Here is a 14,037-nt window from a genome sequence, read left to right as displayed (position 1 = left end):
ATTGGTAGCATTAACACCCAAATTAATTTTTTTCAAAATTTAATTATTTATAATCCTAAAACTTTAATAATGTATAATACTTTTAATTAAAACAAATTAATCTTTTATAAATAAAGATATCCAACCAAACATACTTTAAAGTATCAAAATATAATTCCCTACATTACCGACATTTATAATTTATTTTTAATTTTATTTATAACAAACTTAAAAATATCCTTTCTTCCCGTCAAATACTTTTAATAATTTAAAACATTTATTAAAATTTTTTTTTTAATTCTAATTTTAAGTCCCACTTGCTAGGTGTAGTAAATATTTAGTTGCGCGGTCAGTCACCCCTCAACACGTCATAGACATCGATCTGTACATCTACTCGCCGGGTTACCCTGTGGGGAACCGCTTCCGGGGGTGACGGATTCGAAGAAAGACAATAAAAATGCGTACGTGAAGAAGATGCAGAAAAAGGAAGACTCGTTCGAGCATAAACGCTTAGAGTTGGAGTCATGGCTCCATCGGATGGAGAAGAAACTCGGCGGTATGCTCCCCGTGGGGCACACCGCCGATGTACTCGAAGTCCAACTCAGAGAGCAAAAGGGCTTCCACGCAGAACTACATCAATTCAAAATGCAAATTGAAGCTTTTCAACAGTTTGCCCAACGATTAATTACTTTACATCAACATGAAGACACTAGTCATTATAAAAAGGTTAGTTTCGTAACGATTTGAATGTATTAAGTTTATTATTTAAATTAATTTAGGTTATGGAACATATAAAGCAACATTATGATCGATTGGATGCTTGTGTTATTAATCGTGGGAAACTTTTACATGCTTCATTAAGTAATTTACAAAATTTGGATCGTTCGTTGGATAAATTTTTGGCTTGGCTCAGCGAGGCTGAATCTGTATTAGAAACTTTGGAGGGGGACGTCGAATCTCGTCGAGCTACCCACCAGCTAAAAGAATTACAAGGCGACATTGATAGACAGTCTGCTACACATACTGCCTTAAGAAATTCCAGCCTGGCTCTTTTGGGTACTTTAGCACCTGAAGATGCTCTTATGTTACAACTTAGAGGTGATGAAATGGAAAGAAGATGGCAAGTAAGTTAATAACAAAAAAAAGACTAATATTTGTGGGTGGAAATGTAGGCAACCTTAACCTTTTCAAATTTATTAATATAATCTGATCTTAAATGTTAATAATTTTCATTTCATAATAATTTTTAGTCAATTTCTTAAAGGTGTTGGTTTAATTTTGAGTTACTAAATATATAAATTGATATTTGGTAAGTTCAATAGTAACTAAGTAGTAGTACTTTAATAATAAGTAGTAGTTTTATAAATGATATGGAGTCACCTTCATGAGTCCTACCAAGGGTGTATGATCTGATTCAATATCTGCTTCCAAATAAGTTCTAATTGATGTAGGAAAAAATTTTTATGCCTCCTTTTGATTAATATGTAATTGATTTGGTTTCTTACAATATTTCCTAGTTTATCTGCTGGCTATTTTCATGATATAGTCTCCTTAGTAATAAGTTATTGAATGTGTTTAATCACTTAAGGACAAACAATGAGTTTGTTGTAAAGTGTGGTTGGGTTTATTGCTTTTTTTAAGTAAACAATGAGTGAGAGTCATGAACCATGAATGATGTCTATGAAAGGAATGATTCAAGTTACACATAATCTGATCTTAAATGTTAATAATTTTCATTTCATAATAATATTTAGTAAGAATAAGTCAATTTCTTAAAGGTGTCCTAAACGATTGCTTTCATTTTGAGTTACTAAATATATAAGTTGATTTTTGGTAATTTCAATAATAACCATAATTTTAATTTAGTATTTTATGAATAAATTAAGATCCTTATAAGTGCTTCATAGACCAAAACTGTATCTACACGCAATATTGAAGACATGTATAGGGACCAAAACCATACAAAGTTGCATAACAAACTCAATTATTTTGGTGATGTGGTGCCAGCATTGTTCAACTGTGTTGACATCTTGAATATTGTTCCAGACGTGCGTTGGGAGGCCTGCATCTTATACTACCATATCCAGAGCAATGTTAAAAAGCAGATATGACAGCTCATTTCCCTGTCATAGACCTTCATGGCTTTAAAATTTTCCTGATAGATCTCCTTGTGTTTTGACTTTACAGGAAATCTTCCTGAGAGTTAGATGTTCTATTACTACGAGATGAGGAAGTATTAAATTTTGTTAGAAACAAGTCTATTTTCTGATTATACAGGGTGTTTCACGTAACTGCTTCGTGAAAAGAGATTTTTCAGGTTCCACTATTCGTAGAGATTTGAAATTTTCTATTAACTATTAACTTAATTTTCTATATTAAAATAACGAGGTTATGGTCTACCGGAAGTAGACTATAACCTCGTTATTTTAAATGGAATGCTATAGTTTTTATTACACCGTTTAATTGTGCGGAAAAAAATAGGTTAACTTTGATAACAGTTATTGGTACCTAGCGTTTTTCGTTTTCGATTTATTTTGGTTTTAAGCTTTTTTTTGGTAAATTACAACATACTCTTTAAAACCCCATATCTCAGCGAAACTTCATTCAAAAAGGATCTACATTGGCACGATTACTCTTCAGATGCTGTCAAATAGATTGTCATTTGTTTTATCGGAGTATCTTATACAGGTGGTCAAAAATTGAATTACCGTTTCTCCATATTCAATGGCGGGAAAGTTGAACATTTTAAATGGCCAAATAATTTTGTACTAATTATCTATAATTAATTAATAATATTCCTATATCTATTTATTGTAGTTTGCCTCATATTGGGAAATTTATTATTTACTCTGATACATTAAATGATTTATAAAATCTATTTCACAGCATCTGAAGAGTAATTGTGCCAATTTAGAGCTTTTTTGAATGAACATTAGCTGGGATATGGGGTTTAAAAGAGCATTATGAAATTTAACAAAGTTTTTGTTTTTTCCTTAGCATATTTTCTAATTGCAAAAGACATTGTAGACTTTTGAGTATAAATGATCCACCAAGAGTCATCTTCATGAGTCCTACCAAGGGTGTGTGATCTGATTTAATACCTACTTCCAGATAAGTTCTAATTTATGTGTGAAAGAGTTTCCATGTCTTCTTTTGATTAATATGTAGTAATATGTCCTAGTAGTAATTTATGGAATGTATTTAAGTACTTGGACAAATGATGAGTATACTTGTGCAGACCAGAGTATCTACTTTTGTTGTAAAGTTGGTGGTGTTTGTTCTTTTGAAGTAAACAATGAGTGAGAGTGATGAACTTTTGAGTTATGGGGGTCTGACTTAGAAAATAATGTGGATGAAAGTGATAGAAAGTAAAAATCCGCGAGCAATGTCATGTTAAACCTCGACCAACTTGACAAACATTTACACAGGGTGAGTTTTTTTCCATGTTTGGTGTAGAGATCTTGAAAACTAGCGGAGATAGAGAGACGATTAAATAGGGAAAGAATTGTAGTTGCATGAATTCAATTCAATGAGCTTTTTGTATAAAATGCATGGCTAACTAGATATCTCGAAAAAACCGTTTTTTTTGTTATATCGTTAGATACCTACGGCTCCGCTGTTATTGATTTTAGGGAAAATGTGTAAAGGAAAAATTTGTAGGGTATTACATGTTTAATAAAGCAATCTAACTGATTTTTTTATTTAAGCAATAATTTTTGAGTTATGACACAAACTTATAATTTTTCTAATGGAAACCATAGTTGGACATGACTTTATACAAAAGGCCTTTTCTTAACGATTCTAATGATATACCACTTGACATAGATATTTTTATTAATAAATAAATTATAGCCATTTATTCTTTTAATTGGAAAACTGTTCAGGTAGTATGCTATGGAAACAATTGATAGATACGTTTGGTTATGACAGCTTATGGCAAATTATGTTTCGTTTAGTTTCTAATTAATATTGATTGAGGTTTTGCTGATTATAATCAATATGAATTTTTCTAATCAATAAAAGCGTGATATCATTAAGTGTTACATTTTATGCTATAAAAATACAATACAAGCTGCAGAACAGTGTTTTGATCGTCGCCAGCCTTCTCTACCTACTTTGAAGGGGCTGATAATTTGGGCGAGTATGGTTCTTTCTGTAAACCAACTAAAGATGCAAGACAGAAGTAAATGTATTAGCTCGAATCCATCAAGATGCATCGCTTTCAACATAAGTTGCATCTGAAGCAGGCACGTCACAACGTACTGTCGTAAGAGAACTAAAAAAGCGTAGATTTCGTTCATATAAAATGGCAGTTTTACAAACACTACCCCCAGATGACTACAATAAGCGTGTAGAATATTGCACGTGGTTTATTAACATATGTAACCTTTTTTATAAAGTCATGGCCAACTATGGTTTTCATTAGAAAACTACACATTTTTCCTAAAATCAATAATAGCAGAGCCATAGGTATCGAACGATATAACAAAAAAACGGGTTTTTCGAGATATCTAGTTAGCCATACATTTCATCCAAAAAGCTCATTAAATTGAGTTCATGAAACTACAATTCATTCCTTATTTAATCGTCTCTGTATCTCCGCTAGTTTTCGAGATCTCCATACTAAACATGGAAAAGAACTCACCCTGTATAAACTTTTTGAACCAAAGAACGGTAGAATCTAAGGGCCGATTTACATCAGACGAGCGAATGCTCATTCTATCCCCACTCTATCATATTGTTTTAGTGTAAACAGATGTAGAGCATTCTTTCGTTGTTCTGTCTGTGTTCTCAAAGATTCTAGGGAATATTCTAAGAATGTTCGATCGCTTGATGTAAACGACACTAGAGCGTGCGAACAATTGCTTAGAGCTTTCTTGCGTGTTCGGACGTGCTCGCTCATCGGAGCGGTCTCTTCAAAGCGTTCTTGTGTTCTAGCCGAATGAGCATTCGTTCGGCTGATCTAAACATCTATGTGCAAGAATTCTAATTCTTGATTCTCATTTTTGCTCGTTGATATTTTGGTGTAAACGCGCTTTCGTTTACACTAAAAGATCAAGAAAGAATGCTCTTGTTCTAGCTCTAGCTCTTTGCTCGTTTGGTTTAAATGCACCTTAAGAGGATTGCAACATCCCAAGAACAGATACACAACTCAACAGCCCGTTTGTGACGTCACACATGGGAATTCAACTACTATTTCACAATTTGAATTTGTAAATACTTAACAGCTAAAAATAGAGCTAACAGTAGCACACGAACTAACACTAGACCTAGAACCATAGAAAATAGCTTCGTAGAAATGCAACTCCCTAGACAAAAACTTTGTATTAAAAATTGAACGCATATGGCGCCATCTGTTGGAGATATTTTGGAATTATTCATCTAAGAACCGAACCACTAGAATATAGGTTGGATTGGGTTTATATATAAAAGCTCCAACCACAGAATAACTGTTTGGAAAGTGTTTGGAGCGACTGGTTGGGAATCCCTCAGATGCAATTACCTATGGCAATTACACCTGTCAAATAATGCCGCACATTTGAATATCACTGCATCATATGACATGTGAGATTGCATCTGACGAGCTTCCAACAACTTATAACGTTAGCTGAAACAAAGCTATAATGTCAATTATAATCTAATTATTTAATCATACCATTACTTTAACATACTCTTACCGAAAAATCGCTTTAAAATGACGTTTTCATCTATCATTCTGCACAAACTTCAACTTTATAATTTTAAAAGTTGAAATTAGCGGCAAATTTAAAAATATAACACTAATTGGAATCTATACTTTTTAAATTAAAAGAATGATACTGATAATAATTGTTATTGCTGTCTCTCATCATTCCCACTATTAATAATAAAATTGTTAGTTTAATTAAATTATTTCAGTATAGACGCTATTGCCATCTTACGGTGGGATTTCGACATACAATCAGTCTCAAGTTCTCCTATCAAAGATCCCTGGGGCTGCCTAGAACTAGTTTTGGTTCAATAAAAAAAATCTAATGCTGAATAACAACTAAAACTAAAACATTCTCTGCATTCAAAGGATATAGCAGTCCTTTTACATTTTACCTTGCCATTATTAGTAATTTATTTATTTTCGATTTTAATAAATTATTTTAATAATTCGTGTAATATTGGTTGCCTATTTATGAGTTATAACAACTTTTTAAAACGTTTTGTTCCTATTTTATAAAATAAATATACATGGCTTATTTATTCTATGCAAATTGAGTAATATATTTCACATAACAAAAAAGGTGGTATTAATCTTGAATATTTAAGTGGCAAAACTTATTATTAGTGGGATAAAATAGGACACATCATGTTTACACAATAAAAACTTACAATGTATACAAAGTAATTTCTTCAACAACGCCTAGTAATCTATTATAATCTCAAAACTTACACGGTTCACCCACATTTTCTTATACCATGAACTATGAAATAGCATTAATATTAACTGTAAGTAAAAAATTGTCACTCGGTGTTAACTTCACTCACTTTCATAATTTATTTTTAAACCTTAACGTAGTGGTTAAAAAGAGTAATAATAAAAAGGTGAAAAGAACTTACAAATTCACTTTAATTTAGGCTCTCCGTACACGCACATTGGATCTCAGGAATCGTTTGGAACATAACGCCGATTATTGGAACGCTTTACTATTATCTTTGCGAGAATTAACCGAATGGGTTATTCGTAAAGATACCGAATTGGGTTTGGCAGCCCGACAAGATGATCACCGGGCGTTTAGGCAACAATTGGAGGATAAAAGACCGTTGGTGGAAGCGAGTTTAAGGAACGCACGCCAATTTGTTGCCAGCGAACCTTCTGGGGAACTCGCCCGAAATTTACGACGAGAATTGGTGAAATTATCCGACAAATGGAATGCTTTAATCGATAGATCTGATCAATTAGCAGCGAGGTTTGAAGCCAACGCTGCTGTAAGTAACGTTGTTAACGAGAATAATACGGTAAATATTTTTTTTTTGTTATTTTTTTTTAAATTAAATAATTTTTTTAAATTTTAATAATTTGGATTCATAACTAATTTCTTTTTGCAGAAATTAGCCCAATTAACATTAAATTTAGAAGAAGCTGTATCTGCTGTCGCTCGTTTAGAGCGCGCGACACTATCGTGGAGTGGTCCTAGAAGCGCAGCTGAAGCAAGAGAACTTCTTTCAAGTCTTAGAAATTTAGAGCAACAACTCCCACAACTTCATAGGCTTTTAGAAGAAGCTCGGAATCAAGCGGCCATGTTAGGCGGGGCTTTACCGCAAACCTCGGCTACTCAATTAGAAGATTGCGCGGCTAGATATCGCGCCCTTCAAAATGCAATACACGAACGACGCGAAGTATTAACTTCGAGTTGTCAAGGGGAAATTTCTCCGGGACCTTCAAGTGTGCAACCGCCTTGGGAACGTGCAACAACCCCAAATAAAGTACCTTATTATATTAATCATAGCATGGAAACGACGCATTGGGATCATCCCCAAATGATCGAATTGGCAGCGTGTTTGTTGCAGTTAAATGAAGTCAGGTTTTCCGCGTATAGAACCGCGTTGAAATTGAGAGCGTTACAAAAAAAGTTATGTTTGGATTTGGTGACGTTAAATGTAGCATCTGAAGCGTTTGATTTGCACGGTTTGCGCGGACAAAACGATAAGATTTTAGATGTAGCGGATATGATGTTAGTTTTAAGAGGGATTTATACGAATGTTTCTACTGAGTATCCAAATTTAGTGGACGTGCCCCTTTGCGTAGATATGGCTTTAAATTGGTTATTAAACGTGTATGATAGTCAAAGAACGGGGCAGTTACGCGTACTTAGCTTTAAAGTTGGATTAACGATTTTATCAAAAGGACATTTAGAAGATAAATATCGGTACTTGTTTCGATTAATAGCCGATCCCCAACAAAAAGCGGATCAACGTAAACTCGGTTTGTTATTGCATGACGTTTTGCAAGTACCAAGACAATTAGGCGAAGTCGCCGCGTTTGGAGGGTCGAATATTGAACCAAGCGTTCGGAGTTGTCTTGGTGAGCGCGAAGATTTAGAAGTAACCCATTTCCTCGCTTGGTTAAAACAAGAACCACAATCATTAGTTTGGTTACCAGTGTTGCATCGTTTAGCCGCCGCGGAAACCGCTAAACATCAAGCGAAATGTAACGCTTGCAAACAATACCCAATAATTGGATTGCGATATCGTTGTTTGAAATGTTTCAATTTCGATATGTGCCAAGCTTGCTTCTTTTCCGGGCGTTTAACGAAAGGACATAAACTTTCCCACCCAATGCACGAATATTGTGCTGCTACTACCTCCGCCGAAGACGTCCGAGATTTCACGAAAGCCTTGAAAAACAAATTCAAAGGAAAACGTTATTTCTTGAAACACCCAAGAGTTGGGTATCTCCCCGTTCGCTCAGTTCTTGAAGGAGATGAACTTGAAAGCCCCGTAGCTTCCCCGCAACACAACGACATGCATTCTCGTTTAGAAATTTACGCAAGTCGATTGGCGGAAGTTGAACTTCGCGCTTCCTCCCCCGAAGATGAACATCGCTTAATCGCCGATTTATGTCAATCACTTGAAGGAGCCCCCGCAAGTCCAGGACAACTCATGCTAGTAATCGATGAAGAACAACGCGCGGAATTACAAGATATGATTCGAGAGTTAGAAGCGGAAAACGCTGCGTTACGACAAGAATATGAGCAATTACAAAGAGGTGCAAACCCACATCCGCCTCCCGCACAACACGATGTGGTCGAAGAAGCGAAATTGTTGCGAAAACACAAAGGACGATTAGAAGCTAGGATGGAGATTTTAGAGGATCATAATCGGCAGCTCGAAGCGCAATTAAAGCGATTAAGACAATTGTTGGACGATCCTACTAGTTCGACGTTACAAACTAGGAATGTAACTGCGTCGCAATTGAATCAGGACACCCCCGGTAGGGTATCGCAACCTCCTCCACCCAATGATCACCGCTAATCATATCGTATTTGTAAACGCTTCAAACGTAATAGCCCATATCAATTAAATCATATCATAATAATAAAGACATTCTAACAAAAAAGTTTATGTTTTATAATGCTTTTTTTAATAATGCGTTTTTATTTTTTTTTCTGTGATTTATAATATTACATATACCCAAGGACAGTAGAATCTAACAGGACTGCTACATCCATTGTTTTGACAACCTGCCCGCAAACTACGTCATACCATTTTCCACGCCCAGCTGTTGTTATGGTCTGTGTTTGCTGTGTATTGTTAGAGGTTATATCCTAGACGTATTCATTATATTTTTGAAGTTTTATGTTTTTAGACGTATTAATGTCTATCATATAACCTCTAAAAACACAGACAGTTACCAGGCGTGGCAAATAGTGTGACGTAGAGCGCGGGCAACCAACCCGTAGTGGACTACAAAAATACAATGGATGTAGCAGTCCTGTTAGATTCTACTGTCCTTGACATATACCAAGAATTTCATATAACTCGCAATATATGAATGTAGTAACCATAGTTATGAAACTACTATGCACTTGCATTGTCTCACATAAAATGTAACATAGTTTAACACATTGACTGCCATGAGAAGCGTAACTTGATGCACGACTAAATTTCCACAACAGCCACGAGAAGCAATAGTTGATTCTCATGCAGGGTGTACTTTTAAAAGCCAAATGAATCAACGGTTGCTTTTCAGATTGCTATAATAGTTATGGAGTTCAAAATACATGAATTATAGTAGAAGTCTGAAATTAGTAGGACGCAATCAGCTTTAATAATAGTACATGGCACTACACACATTTTTTTTCAAAATTTTCAGGCGGGTGCACTTATCCCATATTTGAAGGCAAGAGCGCCATCCCATGTTATTTATCACACCAATGCATAGACTTCATCTACAGGACAAGAGCAGCTAACCGAGGTCTTTTTGAAACTATGGCAATTTTCAGAATTAAAATATAACAAATGGTTATGGAAATATTGATAGTACATTGAAATGATGATATAGCCACAAAAACTGACATCAAACTTGATTTCACCCCTTCTTCCCATGATAGGAGGAGGTAAAGTACAAATCACCGCCGAAGTCTCAACTTCTGAAATATCTTCCACATCAGGCCATGTGAAAGCGGGTCTGCAAGTTATCGTTTTTGATTTTATTCTCCCTAAAAATTTCGCAGTTGGATTTCCGGTATCCTGATCCACATCTTCTATTTTTCCTATAAAATATTGAATAAAGTCTTTATCTTTGAATTCAGTCTAGTTAAGATCCAGTCTCCAATTTCAATTAAATTTTTTTTTCAAGGTCAAGTGCGTCTAATGCTTCGGCACCCGCTTCAGAAAGCGTTTCAAAATCGCTATCTTCATCATTCAAATGCAAATCTGAATATTCTTCATCTGTTTCTGAATCATAGATGGCTTTTGTATTTTTTTGCATCATTTTACGTTTCACTTTATTGATTTTCTTGTCTTTCATCGAATTCTCTTCTTTGGTCTTCTTCTGTCCCTTGGTAGCAGCTTTCTTTCTTTTGGGCTTCGTATTTTTGAGATTCTTTTAGTCTTTTTCTTACATCTTCGCTTGTTATTAATTCAGCACCCGAACATATTTTCTTCCTGGTCGTTTCCGTTATATTATTAGCTTGATTTCCTTTTAAGAGGTTTAGTAAAAGTCCTTCAAACGTGACTGCTTCCATTTCAGCTGGTGTTTGTTTATGTTCTCTCTCATGTTCTTCTTTTTCTATCAAACTAACATCTTCAGCTGATGGTGTATATTCTTCATCTAATTGTATACTATGTTGCCGACCATTTTCTGAGTCCAACAATTCCAGCTCTTCCACTGGTATATGTTCTCCCTGACCTGCTGCTTCCAATACTTTAATAGATGTAAAAACAAGTCAAGTGGTTGTAGAAGGTGGCTGGTATATGGCGGTAATTTTATATCCACTACGTCGATATCGATATGAGTTGTGTGGCCGTCATATATAACTAAAACAGGACCACCATTACCTACGAAGAGTATGAATGTTTTCAAAAAATAGTTCTTAAATACTTGGGATTCCATCCACCTGTTCTCTGTGGTAGCATATGTTGTTCCTGGATATTCTTTTTTCGTTTATATATCATTAATGGCGGAGCTTTTTGTCCATCTGCAGCTGCAGCAAACAGAACACTGGTGTTTGTCCTCCCTGTACCAGATACAATTCGAGTAGAAGAACAGCCGTTTTCACCTACGATTTTCGTCTTTGAGGGATCACTGCAAAAACTAGTTTCATCCATATTCCAAATATTAGATGGTTTGTCTAATAAATTTAGTTTTTGCATCGTTTCCTTCAGTAACTGGAAATACGGGTATATTATAAAGGGATCCGTGTTTTTCTTCCTGGCATATTCTAAGGCTTCAGGTTTTTTTTTTCATGTTTTCAGTAACAACTGGAATCGATTACGAGGAATTAGATCTTTGATTTTGTTAGTGTACAGAACACTTCTGGACCAGTATGATTCAATGGACGGAAACTGTCAGAGATAACAATTACAATGAAACATTCAGTTTCCTCTTTATTTGTGTCATGCCATTCGTAAATCCTGGCTTTGGGTAATTCTTCAGCAGTTTGTCTCTGTTACCATTAGATCTATGAACTCATACGGACCTTTATCAAAATCTTCACCACGTATTTCTTCCAATACGCCAACATTTGTTTCAGTAAAATGAAATGATATTAGATTTATTCCAGTTACGCTTGTTCGCATTATTCTCATCACTACTTTCTTACATATTTGCTTGGATAACATCATTTATCGTGTCCAATAGACTATCTGACGCGTCTTCGGTTGTAGCGGGTTCATCATCAGACGAATAACTAGAATTTCTGGGAACAAATTTATCACCAGAATCCTCAAATGGTTCATTATCGTCTTCGTCTGAAAGACACTCCTGCCACAATTTTTGTTGTTCTTCTTTGTAACTCATTTTTACAGACACTTTTATACCAAAAACTAAACACTACCACCTGAATCCAACATATACCATTCACTAACTGTAAACGACTAAACGTATCATTCATATACCACTGCAATTTTGCATGAACAGACTTGTTTTCTTATGAATCACTTTATGATTCAAACGGCCAGTACGGCAATTATTATTTGTGGGGACGCATGAATAATATGCTGCTTGTCGACTGAAAACAATAAAAAAAATAATGATTTGTAATTTACTATCCTATTGCTAGCCAATTTAATTTTAAAATTGTTCTGACCAGAATGGATAGACTTTTAGTGACTATTGCGGTAGTCAACGTGTTAATAGTACAGGCATTGAGTAGTTTTGCTAAGGAAAAGTTTTGCTTGGAAAAGATGACGTCCTTATGATAACTCTGAATTTCCGTCTTAAAAGACATGCGGCTAAACCCAAATGGTTCTAGGTATAGTGTTAGTTCTAGTTTTACACTAGCAGTGTTACTATGTAGAACTAACACTATACCTAGAACTAGAATCATTTGGGTTTAGCTGCACGTCTCTAAAGACGGCTAAACCCGAATGATTCTAGTTCTAGGTATAGTGTTAGCTCTAGTTTTACACTAGCACTGTTACTAGAACTAACATTAGAACTAGAAACATTTAGTCTAACGGCTAAACCCGATACTACTGTTAGTTCTAGTTTTACACTAACACTGTTACTATGTAGAATTAACACTATACCTAGAACTAGAATCATTTGGGTTTAGCCGCACGTCTCTAAAGACGGCTAAACCCAAATGATTCTAGTTCTAGGTATAGTGTTAGTTCTAGTTTTACACTTGCACTGTCACTTGAACTAGAAACATGTGGGTTTGGCCGTACATCTCTTAAGACGGCTAAACCCGAATGATTCTAGTTCTTGGTCTAGCGCTGCATAACAATTAAAACTAGAACTTACAACTAGAAAGTTTCGGGTTTAGCCGTACATCTTCAGACATTTTATGTGGGACAAAGTAAGTAGTACTATGGAAATATATTTTTGTATATTGCATCTTAAGTGAAATTCACTATATTATGTTGTTAGTGCTTTTAAATGTGCTTTTGATGTCATTCTTTTTTTTTCGAATTCATTTTTTTTCTTTATTTCGTTTGTTTCAGGAAAACCCATCAATGAAACCTTGCATATAGAAATAATGCAAATATTTTCTTGATAACTCAATAAAAAATTAATTATTCCTGTTTATACCCTCCTTTAAAGTATTCAAAAGAAGTGATAAAGTGAAATAAATAAAGTGGTAAGTAATGAGATAATAAACACTACTTTACAAATTTTAATCAATCTATTCCTCTAAGACTGCGGTATTTTTTTTATAACGTAGAACGTTGAGCTGATTCTGAAACTCTTCAGTTTTTCTCCATCATGTTCAGTTTTTGAGATATCACCAAACGGTTTATGTTCAGTATATTTTTTATTTTGCATAGTGTGCTGTAGCTATATGGACATGAAAGTAGAGATCCAGTCGAATATTTTGAGGTATTGATAGCATAAATCGGACTCTCCGTTATTTTGCTGCAGCCTAAAACAACTCAACAAAATCAAATTTTTTCTTTCACTTAATCGCACCTTAACAAAAGAATTATATATGAACAAAAAAGTTAGCTATTCTATCCTGTACAACAATTAATTCTCTAAATATCGAAGTATTGGACACCATGGTCGAACGTATTTTACTGGAAATATCGTTAATTTACGAGAATTTCATTTTTTGCCATTTTAACTGCTAGTTTAACTACTCGCGCGTTTAGCTGTTAGAGATTTTTTTGCAAATGAGTTAAAATCCAATCACTTTCTGGGAGAAAGTGTTTTTTTAATAACTCCACTTCTTTATGTATTAGAACCTTGTTCTGCTAAACGGTCTTTTTTTTGGTATAAAAGGAGAATATATTATCATAATATTAAGTTCTTCTTGAGACACCTCAGTGATCTTTCCTTTAAGAAAATAACAAAGTGTTGTAAACGTTTTCTTGATAATGGCTGGCAGCAGCAGAAGTTTTGGATGTAAAAACAATCTTGAT

The 14,037-nt window shown here is 34.7% G+C and overlaps 1 protein-coding gene across 5 annotated transcripts; it reads left to right on the top strand.

Moving 5' to 3' along the window:
• The first annotated feature begins 302 nt into the window (after positions 1-302).
• Positions 303-13,204, top strand: LOC111421008 (Dystrophin). 5 transcript variants are annotated; one of them, XM_071196913.1, is made up of 5 exons: positions 303-705; positions 759-1,103; positions 6,586-6,936; positions 7,057-8,941; positions 9,824-13,204. In XM_071196913.1, exons 1-5 carry the CDS (start codon positions 454-456, stop codon positions 9,964-9,966), a joined length of 2,976 nt encoding a protein of 991 aa, XP_071053014.1. In that variant the 5' UTR covers positions 303-453; the 3' UTR covers positions 9,967-13,204. The 5 variants fall into 5 exon arrangements, with proteins under 5 accessions (XP_071053014.1, XP_071053013.1, XP_071053015.1 ...); XM_071196912.1 differs by having other exon boundaries at positions 6,586-6,966; XM_071196914.1 differs by having other exon boundaries at positions 305-705; positions 6,586-6,966; positions 13,120-13,204.
• The last annotated feature ends 833 nt before the right edge of the window (positions 13,205-14,037 follow it).

This window comes from Onthophagus taurus, chromosome 6, assembly GCF_036711975.1.
Source record: "Onthophagus taurus isolate NC chromosome 6, IU_Otau_3.0, whole genome shotgun sequence".
NCBI lineage: Eukaryota > Metazoa > Arthropoda > Insecta > Coleoptera > Scarabaeidae > Onthophagus > Onthophagus taurus.
This window is presented reverse-complemented; position numbering and strand designations above follow the sequence as displayed.